Here is a 12,639-nt window from a genome sequence, read left to right as displayed (position 1 = left end):
GGAGGAGGAGATTACAGGGGCGGTGGCCACTAGGGAGGAGGAGGAGGAGATTACAGGGGCGGTGGCCACTAGGGAGGAGGAGGAGGAGATTACAGGGGCGGTGGCCACTAGGGAGGAGGAGGAGGAGATTACAGGGGCGGTGGCCACTAGGGAGGAGGAGGAGGAGATTACAGGGGCGGTGGCCACTAGGGAGGAGGAGGAGGAGATTACAGGGGCGGTGGCCACTAGGGAGGAGGAGGAGGAGATTACAGGGGCGGTGGCCACTAGGGAGGAGGAGGAGGAGATTACAGGGGCGGTGGCCACTAGGGAGGAGGAGGAGGAGATTACAGGGGCGGTGGCCACTAGGGAGGAGGAGGAGGAGAAGATTACAGGTGGCCACTAGGGAGGAGGAGGAGAGGATTACAGGAGCGGTGGCTACTAGGGAGGAGGAGGAGATTACAGGAGCGGTGGCTACTAGGGAGGAGATTACAGGAGCGGTGGCTACTAGGGAGGAGGAGGAGAAGATTACAGGTGGTCACTAGGGAGGAGGAAGAGGAGATTACAGGCGGTCACTAGGGAGGAGGAGGATGAGACAATTACAGGAGCGGTGGCCACTAGGGGGGAGGAGGATGAGAGGATTACAGGAGCGGTGGCCACTAGGGGGGAGGAGGATGAGAGGATTACAGGAGCGGTGGCCACTAGGGGGGAGGAGGATGAGAGGATTACAGGAGCGGAGGCCACTAGGGGGGAGGAGGATGAGAGGATTACAGGAGCGGAGGCCACTAGGGGGGAGGAGGATGAGAGGATTACAGGAGCTGAGGTTACTAGGGAGGAGGAGGAGGAGATTACAGGAGCGGTGGCCACTAGGGGGGAGGAGGATGAGAGGATTACAGGAGCAGTGGCCACTAGGGGGGAGGAGGATGAGAGGATTACAGGAGCGGAGGCCACTAGGGGGGAGGAGGATGAGAGGATTACAGGAGCTGAGGTTACTAGGGAGGAGGAGGAGAGGATTACAGGAGCGGAGGCCACTAGGGGGGAGGACAAGTGGTCTCAGTGGTAAGAACCTTCTGGGAGATCCGTAGACTGGTGTCCTTGCTTACCAGGTATATGGTTGAGTTCACAGTGACATAAACAATAGTAGTCGTGATCATGAAAATACAGAAATAAAACCTGGCGACGGCTCCTGGTGGTCAGTATCACTGTGCACGTGTGGAGAAGGTGCTGGCCGTAGAGACTATAACGTCCCCTATAGGCCGGCTCCATAGCCTGGAATATTCTCCTAATGTGTCTGCCCAGTCCTTCATCAGTGAGGACCACCCACTATACCTTGTGGTCCTCCCTTATGGGGTGTAGGTGCAGCAGGACCTCTATATAGAGGGGGTCGGCCCAAACTGGGATAAAGATCTGAAAGGTGAATCATTAAGGGGGTTTTAGGTTTCACAGTATTGAGGACCTGTCTACATGGTTGTGTCTACTCGTCCACCACTGACCCAGCAGCAGAATTGTCCCATTCGCATGAATATCAAGAAAACGATGGTTTGTAGGTAGAAAGATCTCTAGAGGAGACCTCAGCATTCACCTGAGTATCGGGACCCCACTGATCTGGTAGTGATGGCCTACCCCAAGGACAGGTCCTCAGTACTGTGAAACCTGGCCTGATGAGTGAGCCGCCATGGCCACTGAGGAGCCGCACATTGGACATTGAGGTTACTGTTCCCCTACGACTAGACAGCCAGGAGATGGAGACATCTATGATGTAGAAGGACAAGGAATGGAATTACGTTAGAGCAGGTAGAGCCACTTCTGGATCTTCTGTCCTTCATGAAGAAATAGGCAGAATATGGTCATTGAAATGGTTAAATGGTGACAGACACGTGGGATGGGGCCCAGACGGATTCTGTGGTTTTCGTCAAGGGGTCGACACTGAGATCAGCACCAAGTCATTGCCAGACAAGAGGTTCAGTCCTGGTCGATGCTGCTGTCTCCATTGTTGTTTATGTTTTGGTGGAAAGCTTCACGTCGCTGTAGACAGTTTCCGCTGCTGTCGGTGGCGTCGTGGCCTTAGCAGAGGAACTATTGGGGAAATTGAGCTGGGCGTATTGTAATTCATTCTGAAACGAGAGAAAATACAAGAAATACAAGGATTAGGAAACTTTGAGATCATAGAAGCGGCTATTCTACAGATATACAGCTCTTACAGTAAGAACCGGCTCCTGAGGTGACTATTCTACAGATATACAGCTCTTACAGTAAGAACCGGCCCCTGAGGTGACTATTCTACAGATATACAGCTCTTACAGTAAGAACCGGCCCCTGAGGTGACTATTCTACAGATATACAGCTCTTACAGTGAGAACCGGCCCCTGAGGTGACTATTCTACAGATATACAGCCCTTACAGTAAGAACCATCTCCTGACGTGACTATTCTACAGATATACAGCTCTTACAGTAAGAACTGGCTCCTGAGGTGACTATTCTACAGATATACAGCTCTTACAGTAAGAACCGGCTCCTGAGGTGTCTATTCTACAGATATACAGCTCTTACAGTAAGAACCGGCCCCTGAGGTGACTATTCTACAGATATACAGCTCTGACAGTAAGAACTGGCTCCTGAGGTGACTATTCTACAGATATACAGCTCTTACAGTAAGAACCGGCTCCTGAGGTGACTATTCTACAGATATAAAGCTCTTACAGTAAGAACCGGCCCCTGAGGTGACTATTCTACAGATATACAGCTCTTACAGTAAGAACCTCCCCCTGAGGTGACTATTCTACAGATATACAGCTCTGACAGTAAGATGCTCTTACAGTAAGAACCGGCTCCTGAGGTGACTATTCTACAGATATACAGCTCTTACAGTAAGAACCGGCTCCTGAGGTGTCTATTCTACAGATATACAGCTCTTACAGTAAGAACCAGCCCCTGAGGTGACTAATCTACAGATATACAGCTCTTACAGCAAATGTCCTGCCCCTGAGGTGACTATTCTACAGATGTACAGCTCTTACAGTAAGAACCAGCCCCTGAGGTGACTATTCTACAGATATACAGCCCTTACAGTAAGAACCGGCTCCTGAGGTGACTATTCTACAGATATACAGCTCTTACAGTAAGAACCGGCTCCTGAGGTGTCTATTCTACAGATATACAGCTCTTACAGTAAGAACCAGCCCCTGAGGTGACTAATCTACAGATATACAGCTCTTACAGCAAATGTCCTGCCCCTGAGGTGACTATTCTACAGATATACACCTCTTACAGTAAATATCCCGCCCCTGAGGTGACTATTCTACAGATATACAGCTCTTACAGTAAATATCCCGCCCCTGAGGTGACTATTCTACAGATATACACCTCTTACAGTAAATATCCCGCCCCTGAGGTGACTATTCTACAGATATACAGCTCTTACAGTAAATGTCCCGCCCCTGATGTGACTATTCTACAGATATACAGCTCTTGCAGTAAATGTCCCGCCCCTGAGGTGACTAGTCTATAGATATACAGCTCTTACAGTAAGAACCGGCTCCTGAGGTGACTATTCTACAGATATACAGCTGTTACAGTAAATGTCCCGCCCCTGAGGTGACTATTCGACAGATATACAGCTGTTACAGTAAATGTCCCGCCCCTGAGGTGACTATTCTACAGATATGAGGTGCTGGGTATATAAGTACATCACTGTCAGTATATTTACCGGATTATTATCTTGCGCATTGTTGGATATTTCGCTTTCTGCTGTTCCTAGAATAACCAGAATATTTCTCAGATATAAGAAGATCCGGACACGGAATATAAAGAGACATAAAACATACAATAATATAGAAGTCACCAAAGTGAAAAGAAAACCAAATAAGGAGACCTAGGGGAGAGGAATGGGCGCATGGCAGGGGTGTAATGGTCGCTCTGATCTGAGACGGTGCTAGAGCGGTCACATGATCTGTATTGCATCCTGTGATCACCTCCCTATGTACAAAGGACTTGTGGTCACATGACCAGAATGGCTGCAGGTCCTCATCAGTGGACCAAGGTGCGAATCTCTACCAAGATCCTGTTCTGTCCTGTTTCTTCAGGAGGTTCGGAGCCCACAGACAGTGAGCCCTGGTATAACACGCAGTTATGTATGTTCTAGTGACTAGATATTGGTACATGTATGTCACACCGCGTGTTCGGCACTGTGACCCCTTCATTCAGGATGGGTGGGATCCAGGGGGTCATTCATGGTGACCTATGAGACGGACAGAACATCAACTAAAATAGCAGAAGCTGATCTGGGGGAGGAGCTTAATGAACCTGGTCTGACACTGAAGACGGGGCAGAGCTGCTGACATGGACAGGCGCCTTACAGACAGGCCGAGACTTCTGTCCAATAGAAGAACAGGAAGAGATCTGGAGTGATGTCATGTGTTACTTATCGATGGATACGAGACAGACAAGTGTAAGTGAGAGAGAGACCACTAGATGGGGCCGCCATTGCTCTTACCGCCATTGGTCGCTCTGTTCTTATTGACTTGTGCATACACCGCAATCCCTGTAGAATAAGAGTCTGATGAGACCACAGAGTATGGGAGCACATTCACACCTGCAGGATGGCGGACGAGGGTTTCGCAGAGTTTATATAGAGCGGCCGTAGTGATGTCTGGCTATAGCCCGGTGACTATATCCCACCTCTGTCTATGACACCAGTGTATGGGCCCCGCAGGGCCACTATACTACACAGGGGCTGACTACTGACAACTACCATACAGACTAACAATAGAAATCTAGGAACTTGTGTGTCCCGGAAACCACCAACAAGCAGGCCACCAGATGCTGGGTTATACTGGTAGTATTGTCTCTGTAGTGCGGCCCACTAGGCCACTCTTAGGCTCCATTCACACAGAGTAACGCAAGGCGTCACTTGTGTGTAATTTGTGTGTCTTTTACGGCCGTTATAAAACGTTTACATAGAGTTCTATAGGAAAAGACATTTACGGCCGTCATTGTAATCGCTCCTCCCCTCTCCTCTGCTCCTCCCCACTCCTCTGCTCCTCCCCTCTCCTCTGCTCCTCCCCACTCCTCGCTCCCCTGCTCCTCCCCTCTCCTCTGCTCCTCCCCTCTCCTCTGCTCCTCCCCTCTCCTCGCTCCCCTGCTCCTCCCCTCTCCTCTGCTCCTCCCCACTCCTCATTCCCCTGCTCCTCCCCTCTCCTCTGCTCCTCCCCTCTCCTCTGCTCCTCTCCTCGCTCCCCTGCTCCTCCCCTTTCTGGGCTGCCCTGCTCCTCCCCTCTCTTCATCCCCTCTCCTCGCTCCTCTGCTCCTCCTCGCTCCCCTGCTCCTCCCCTCTCCTCGCTCCCCTGCTCCTCCCCTCTCCTCGCTCCTCCCCACCCTGCTCCTCCCCTCTCCTCTGCTCCTCCCCACTCCTCGCTCCCCTGCTCCTCCCCTTTCTGGGCTGCCCTGCTCCTCGCCCTCTCCTCCTCCCCCTCTCCTCTGCTCCCTCCCCTCTCCCTCTGCTCCCCTGCTCCTCCCCTTTCTGGGCTGCCCTGCTCCTCCCCTCTCCTCATCCCCTCTCCTCGCAGTCCTCTGCTCCTTCCGCTCCTCCTCGCTCCCCTGCTCCTCCCCTCTCCTCGCTCCCCTGCTCCTCCCCTCTTCTCGCTCCCCTGCTCCTCCTCGCTCCCATGCTCCTCCCCTCTCCTCGCTCCTCCCCTCTCCTCTGCTGCTCCTCCCACCCTGCTCCTCCCCTCTCCTCTGCTCCTCCTCGCTCCCCTGCTCCTCCCCTCTCCCCTGCTCCTCCCCTCTCCTCAATCCCCACTCCTCGCTCCCCTGCTCCTCCCCTCTCCTCCTCCTCGCTCCCCTGCTCCTCCCCTCTCCTTTGCTCCTCCCCTCTCCTTTTGCTCCTCCCCTCTCCTTTGCTCCTCCCCTCTCCTCTGCTCCTCCCCACTCCTCATTCCCCTGCTCCTCCCTTCTCCCCTGCTCCTCCCCTCTCCTCTGCTCCTCCCCTCTCCTCGTTCCTCTGCTCCTCCCCTCTCCTCTGCTCCTCCCCACTCCTCGCTCCCCTGCTCCTCCCCTCTCATCGCTCCTCTGCTCCTCCTCTCTCCTCTGCTCCTCCCCACTCCTCACTCCCCTGCTCCTCCCCCTTTCTGGGCTGCCCTGCTCCTCCCCTCTCCTCTGCTCCTCTCCTCGCTCCCCTGCTCCTCCCCTTTCTGGGCTGCCCTGCTCCTCCCCTCTCCTCTGCTCCTCGCTCCCCTGCTCCTCCCCTCTCCTCTGCTCCTCTCCTCATCCCCTCTCCTCGCTCCTCTGCTCCTCCCCTCTCCTCTGCTCCTCCCCTCTTCTCGCTCCCCTGCTCCTCCCCTCTCCTCTGCTGCTCCTCTCTCCTGCTCTTCTGAAGGTATAGTAAAGGGACTCTGCACTCTCCTTGGATGAATGGACTGTGTGCAGATGACCCTCAGGTCTCATCTCTGGAGTCCTCCTAGTGGCAGCCATTGAGATGAGTGGGCAGAGCTAATAAGGCAGCAGAAAACTGCAGGTCACATCCTGAATGGCAAAAACCTTCACATGTGAACAGGATCCTAAAGACCTCTCTGCTGAAGGGCTCAGAGTTGATGGGAGTAGCTAATGTTGGGCCCCCAGCACAGAGCGTGCCACTTTAACACAGGGAGACTGGGCTACAGGGGGGGGATTAGGGGCTCACAACCTGTCTGCACCCCAAACCATTACTACAGAGGACCGCACAGACACCAGATCTATCATGGGCTTGCTGACTGTTTCCAGGGAGTATGATGGCAGCCATTCAGTATGGTCTTCTCTCTCACTAGTGAAGGGCCCTATATACAGGGGCACCTCCACCAGGGCCCCCGATAGGTGTATGAAGCAGTTGTGCACCTTACCTGGCTGGTCATTGGGCTCCGCTAGTCTAGAGAGAAGAGAGAGGTCAGTTAGCGGAGCACAGAGGATGTTACTTAAGGTGATCCCTACACTACTGCAGCACATGGCGCCTCCACTTCTCTTGTGTTAGGGACCAGTGGAAGCTTCTTCAATGTCAAGTTAAACTTTGTTATATTTTCTTTGCTACATTGCAAGGTTCACAAAGCTGAGCTTGACCCCACTGATGGTATCTTATCATAGAAGACCTCAAAAATCACCAGCGTCCAGTTCAGGTTCAGGGCCACAGTGTGGTTAATGTGCTGAGTGTCAAGATAAACTTTCCTCCTTGTGTAGGGACAAATGGATGGGATATGTGTGTGTTATCGCTATGCAGCAAGTTATCAAGGTGAAGGTAAACTCTTCTGTATCAGTACGTAGACCTAATAAGCTTTAACATGGTGAGAAGGTATGGACTATAGTGGTGTAGTATCAGCAGGTACTGTAGTAGAATGTGTAGTATCGGTAGGTGTAACTGTAGTAGAATGTGTAGTATCAGTATGTACTATAGTAGAATGTGTAGTATCGGTATGTACTGTAGTAGAATGTGTAGTATCAGTATGTACTGTAGTAGAATGTGTAGTATCAGTATGTACTGTAGTAGAATGTGTAGTATCAGTATGTACTGTAGTAGAATGTGTAGTATCGGTATGCACTGTAGTAGAATGTGTAGTATCGGTATGTACTGTAGTAGTATGTGTAGTAGCTGCAGGTACTGTAGTAGAATGTGTAGTATCGGTATGTACTGTAGTAGAATGTGTAGTATCAGTATGTACTGTAGTAGAATGTGTAGTATCGGTATGTACTGTAGTAGAATGTGTAGTAGCGGCAGGTACTGTAGTAGAGTGTGTAGTATCAGTATGTACTGTAGTAGAATGTGTAGTATCAGTATGTACTTGTAGTAGAATGTGTAGTATCAGTATGCACTGTAGTAGAATGTGTAGTATCAGTATGTACTGTAGTAGAATGTGTAGTATCGGTATGTACTGTAGTAGAGTGTGTAGTATCAGTATGTACTGTAGTAGAATGTGTAGTAGTGGCAGGTACTGTAGTAGAATGTGTAGTATCAGTATGTACTGTAGTAGAATTGTGTAGTATCGGTAATGTACTGTAGTAGAATGTGTAGTATCAGTATGTACTGTAGTAGTATGGTGTAGTAGCAGTATGTACTGTAGTAGAATGTGTAGTATCAGTATGTACTGTAGTAGAATGTGTAGTATCGGTATGTACTGTAGTAGAATGTGTAGTATCAGTATGTACTGTAGTAGAATGTGTAGTATCAGTATGTACTGTAGTAGAATGTGTAGTATCAGTATGTACTGTAGTAGAATGTGTCTAGTATCGGTATGCACTGTAGTAGAATGTGTAGTATCTCGGTATGTACTGTAGTAGTATGTGTAGTAGCTGCAGGTACTGTAGTAGAATGTGTAGTATCGGTATGTACTGTAGTAGAATGTGTAGTATCAGTATGTACTGTAGTAGTAGAATGTGTAGTATCGGTATGTACTGTAGTAGAATGTGTAGTAGCGGCAGGTACTGTAGTAGAGTGTGGTAGTATCAGTATGTACTGTAGTAGAATGTGTAGTATCAGTATGTACTGTAGTAGAATGTGTAGTATCAGTATGCACTGTAGTAGAATGTGTAGTATCAGTATGTACTGTAGTAGAATGTGTAAGTATCGGTATGTACTGTAGTAGAGTGTGTAGTATCAGTATGTACTGTAGTAGAATGTGTAGTAGTGGCAGGTACTGTAGTAGAATGTGTAGTATCAGTATGTACTGTAGTAGAATGTGTAGTATCGGTATGTACTTGTAGTAGAATGTGTAGTATCAGTATGTACTCGTAGTAGAATGTGTAGTATCAGTATGTACTGTAGTAGAATGTGTAGTAGCTGCAGGTACTGTAGTAGAATGTGTAGTATCGGTATGTACTGTAGTAGAATGTGTAGTATCGGTATGTACTGTAGTAGAATGTGTAGTATCAGTATGTACTGTAGTAGAATGTGTAGTATCAGTATGTACTGTAGTAGAATGTGTAGTATCGGTATGTACTGTAGTAGAATGTGTAGTATCAGTATGTACTGTAGTAGAAATGTGTAGTATCAGTATGTACTGTAGTAGAATGTGTAGTATCAGTATGTACTGTAGTAGAGTGTGTAGTATCGGTATGTACTGTAGTAGAATGTGTAGTAGTGGCAGGTACTGTAGTAGAATGTGTAGTATCAGTATGTACTGTAGTAGAATGTGTAGTATCAGTATGTACTGTAGTAGAATGTGTAGTATCAGTATGTACTTGTAGTAGAATGTGTAGTATCAGTATGGCACTGTAGTAGAATGTGTAGTATCGGTATGTACTGTAGTAGAATGTGTGTAGTATCGGTATGTACTGTAGTAGAATGTGTAGTATCGGTATGTACTGTAGTAGAATGTGTAGTAGCAGTATGTACTGTAGTAGAATGTGTAGTATCAGTATGTACTGTAGTAGAATGTGTAGTATCAGTATGTACTGTAGTAGAATGTGTAGTATCAGTATGTACTGTAGTAGAATGTGTAGTATCAGTATGTACTGTAGTAGAATGTGTAGTATCAGTATGTACTGTAGTAGAATGTGTAGTATCAGTATGTACTGTAGTAGAATGTGTAGTAGCTGCAGGTACTGTAGTAGAATGTGTAGTATCGGTATGTACTGTAGTAGAATGTGTAGTATCAGTATGTACTGTAGTAGAATGTGTAGTTATCAGTATTGTACTTGTAGTAGAATGTGTAGTATCGGTATGTACTGTAGTAGAATGTGTAGTATCGGTATGTACTGTAGTAGAATGTGTAGTATCGGTATGTACTGTAGTAGAATGTGTAGTATCAGTATGTACTGGTAGTAGAATGTGTAGTATCAGTATGTACTGTAGTAGAATGTGTAGTATCGGTATGTACTGTAGTAGAATGTGTAGTATCAGTATTGTACTGTAGTAGAATGTGTAGTATCGGTATGTACTGTAGTAGAATGTGTAGTATCAGTATGTACTGTAGTAGAATGTGTAGTAGTATCAGTATGTACTGTAGTAGAATGTGTAGTAGCGGCAGGTACTGTAGTAGAATGTGTAGTATCGGTATGTACTGTAGTAGAATGTGTAGTATCAGTATGTACTGTAGTAGAATGTGTAGTATCAGTATGTATTGCAGTAGAATGTGTAGTATCAGTATGTACTGTAGTAGAATGTGTAGTATCGGTATGTACTGTAGTAGAATGTGTAGTATCAGTATGTACTGTAGTAGAATGTGTAGTATCAGTATGTACTGTAGTAGAATGTGTAGTATCGGTATGTACTGTAGTAGAATGTGTAGTATCAGTATGTACTGTAGTAGAATGTGTAGTATCAGTATGTACTGTAGTAGAATGTGTAAGTAGCTGCTAGGTACTGTAGTAGAATGTGTAGTATCGGTATGTACTGTAGTAGAATGTGTAGTATCGGTATGCTACTGTAGTAGAATGTGTAGTATCAGTATGTACTGTAGTAGAATGTGTAGTATCAGTATGTACTGTAGTAGAATGTGTAGTATCGGTATGTACTGTAGTAGAATGTGTAGTAGCTGCAGGTACTGTAGTAGAATGTGTAGTTATCGGTATGTACTGTAGTAGTATGTGTAGTATCGAGGTAGTGTACTGTAAGTAGAATGTGTAGTATCAGTAGTGTACTGTAGTAGAATGTGTAAGTATCAGTATGTACTGTAGTAGAATGTGTAGTATCGGTATGTACTGTAGTAGAAATGTGTAGTATCAGTATGTACTGTAGTAGAATGTGTAGTATCGGGTATGTACTTGTAGTAGAATGTGTAGTATCAGTATGTACTGTAGTAGGTAGGAATGTGTAGTATCAGTAATTTACTGTAGTAGAGTGTGTAGTATCAGTATGTACTGTAGTAGAATGTGTAGTAGTGGCAGGTACTGTAGTAGAATGTGTAGTATCAGTATGCACTGTAGTAGAATGTATAGTATCAGTATGTAACTGTAGTAGAATGTGTAGTATCGGTATGTACTGTTAGTAGAAGAATGTGTAGTATCAGTATGTACTGTAGTAGAATGTGTAGTATCAGTATGTACTGTAGTAGAATGTGTAGTAGCTGCAGGTACTGTAGTAGAATGTGTAGTATCAGTATGTACTGTAGTAGAATGTGTAGTATCAGTATTGTACTGTAGCTAGAATGTGTAGTATCCGGTATGTACTGTAGTAGAATGTGTAGTAGCTGCAGGTACTGTGTAGTAGAATGTGTAGTATCAGTATGTACTGTAGTAGAATGTGTAGTATCAGTATGTACTGTAGTAGAATGTGTAGTATCGGTATGTACTGTAGTAGAGTGTGTAGTATCAGTATGTACTGTAGTAGAATGTGTAGTAGTGGCAGGTTACTGTAGTAGAATGTGTAGTATCAGTATGTACTGTAGTAGAATGTGTAGTATCAGTATGCACTGTAGTAGAATGTGTAGTATCGAGTATGTACTGTAGTAGTATGTGTAGTAGCGGCAGGTACTGTAGTAGAGTGTGTAGTATCAGTATGTACTGTAGTAGAATGTGTAGTATCAGTATGTACTGTAGTAGAATGTGTAGTATCAGTATGTACTGTAGTAGAATGTGTAGTATCAGTATGTACTGTAGTAGAATGTGTAGTATCAGTATGTACTGTAGTAGAGTGTGTAGTATCAGTATGTACCGTAGTAGAATGTGTAGTATCAGTATGTACCTGTAGTAGAATGTGTAGTAGCAGTATGTACCGTAGTAGAGTGTGTAGTATCAGTATGTACTGTAGTAGAATGTGTAGTATCAGTATGTACTGTAGTAGAATGTGTAGTATCGGTATGTACTGTAGTAGAATGTGTAGTAATCGGTATGTACTGTAGTAGAATGTGTAGTATCAGTATGTACTTGTAGTAGAATGTGTAGTATCGGTATGTACTGGTAGTAGAGTGTGTAGTATCAGTATGTACTGTAGTAGAATGTGTAGTATCAGTATGTACTGTAGTAGAATGTGTAGTATCAGTATGTACTGTAGTAGAATGTGTAGTATCAGTATGTACTGTAGTAGAATGTGTAGTATCGGTATGTACTGTAGTAGAGTGTGTAGTATCAGTATGTACTTGTAGTAGAATGTGTAGTAGTGGCAGGTACTGTAGTAGAATGTGTAGTATCAGTATGTACTGTAGTAGAATGTGTAGTATCAGTATGCACTGTAGTAGAATGTGTAGTATCGGTATGTACTGTAGTAGTATGTGTGTAGTAGCGGCAGGTACTGTAGTAGAGTGTGTAGTATCAGTATGTACTGTAGTAGAATGTGTAGTATCAGTATGTACTGTAGTAGAATGTGTAGTATCAGTATGTACTGTAGTAGAATGTGTAGTATCAGTATGTACTGTAGTAGAATGTGTAGTATCAGTATGTACTGTAGTAGAGTGTGTAGTATCAGTATGTACCGTAGTAGAATGTGTAGTATCAGTATGTACTGTAGTAGAATGTGTAGTAGCAGTATGTACCGTAGTAGAGTGTGTAGTATCAGTATGTACCGTAGTAGAATGTGTAGTATCGTATGTACTGTAGTAGAATGTGTAGTATCGGTATGTACTGTAGTAGAATGTGTAGTATCGGTATGTACCGTAGTAGAATGTGTGTAGTAGCAGTATGTACTGTAGTAGAATGTGTAGTATCAGTATGTACCGTAGTAGAATGTGTAGTATCAGTATGTACCGTAGTAGAATGTGTAGTAGCAG

At 45.8% G+C, this 12,639-nt stretch overlaps 1 protein-coding gene across 1 annotated transcript in view; it reads right to left on the bottom strand.

Annotated features, from left to right (window-relative positions):
• Positions 1–387: 387 nt before the first annotated feature.
• Positions 388–12,639, bottom strand: part of LOC142186449 (V-set and immunoglobulin domain-containing protein 10-like) — a 146,512-nt gene continuing 134,260 nt past the window's right edge. Inside the window, exons 12-15 of the mRNA XM_075261288.1 lie at positions 6,850–6,875; positions 4,470–4,517; positions 3,684–3,730; positions 388–2,090 (exon numbers count right to left, since the gene is read on the bottom strand). Of these exons, the coding sequence (XP_075117389.1) occupies positions 1,974–2,090; positions 3,684–3,730; positions 4,470–4,517; positions 6,850–6,875 (238 nt within the window). The 3' untranslated portion in view covers positions 388–1,973. The remainder of the gene's footprint in view (positions 2,091–3,683; positions 3,731–4,469; positions 4,518–6,849; positions 6,876–12,639) is intronic.

This window comes from Leptodactylus fuscus, unplaced genomic scaffold, assembly GCF_031893055.1.
Source record: "Leptodactylus fuscus isolate aLepFus1 unplaced genomic scaffold, aLepFus1.hap2 HAP2_SCAFFOLD_103, whole genome shotgun sequence".
NCBI classification, from domain to species: Eukaryota; Metazoa; Chordata; class Amphibia; order Anura; family Leptodactylidae; genus Leptodactylus; species Leptodactylus fuscus.
This window is presented reverse-complemented; position numbering and strand designations above follow the sequence as displayed.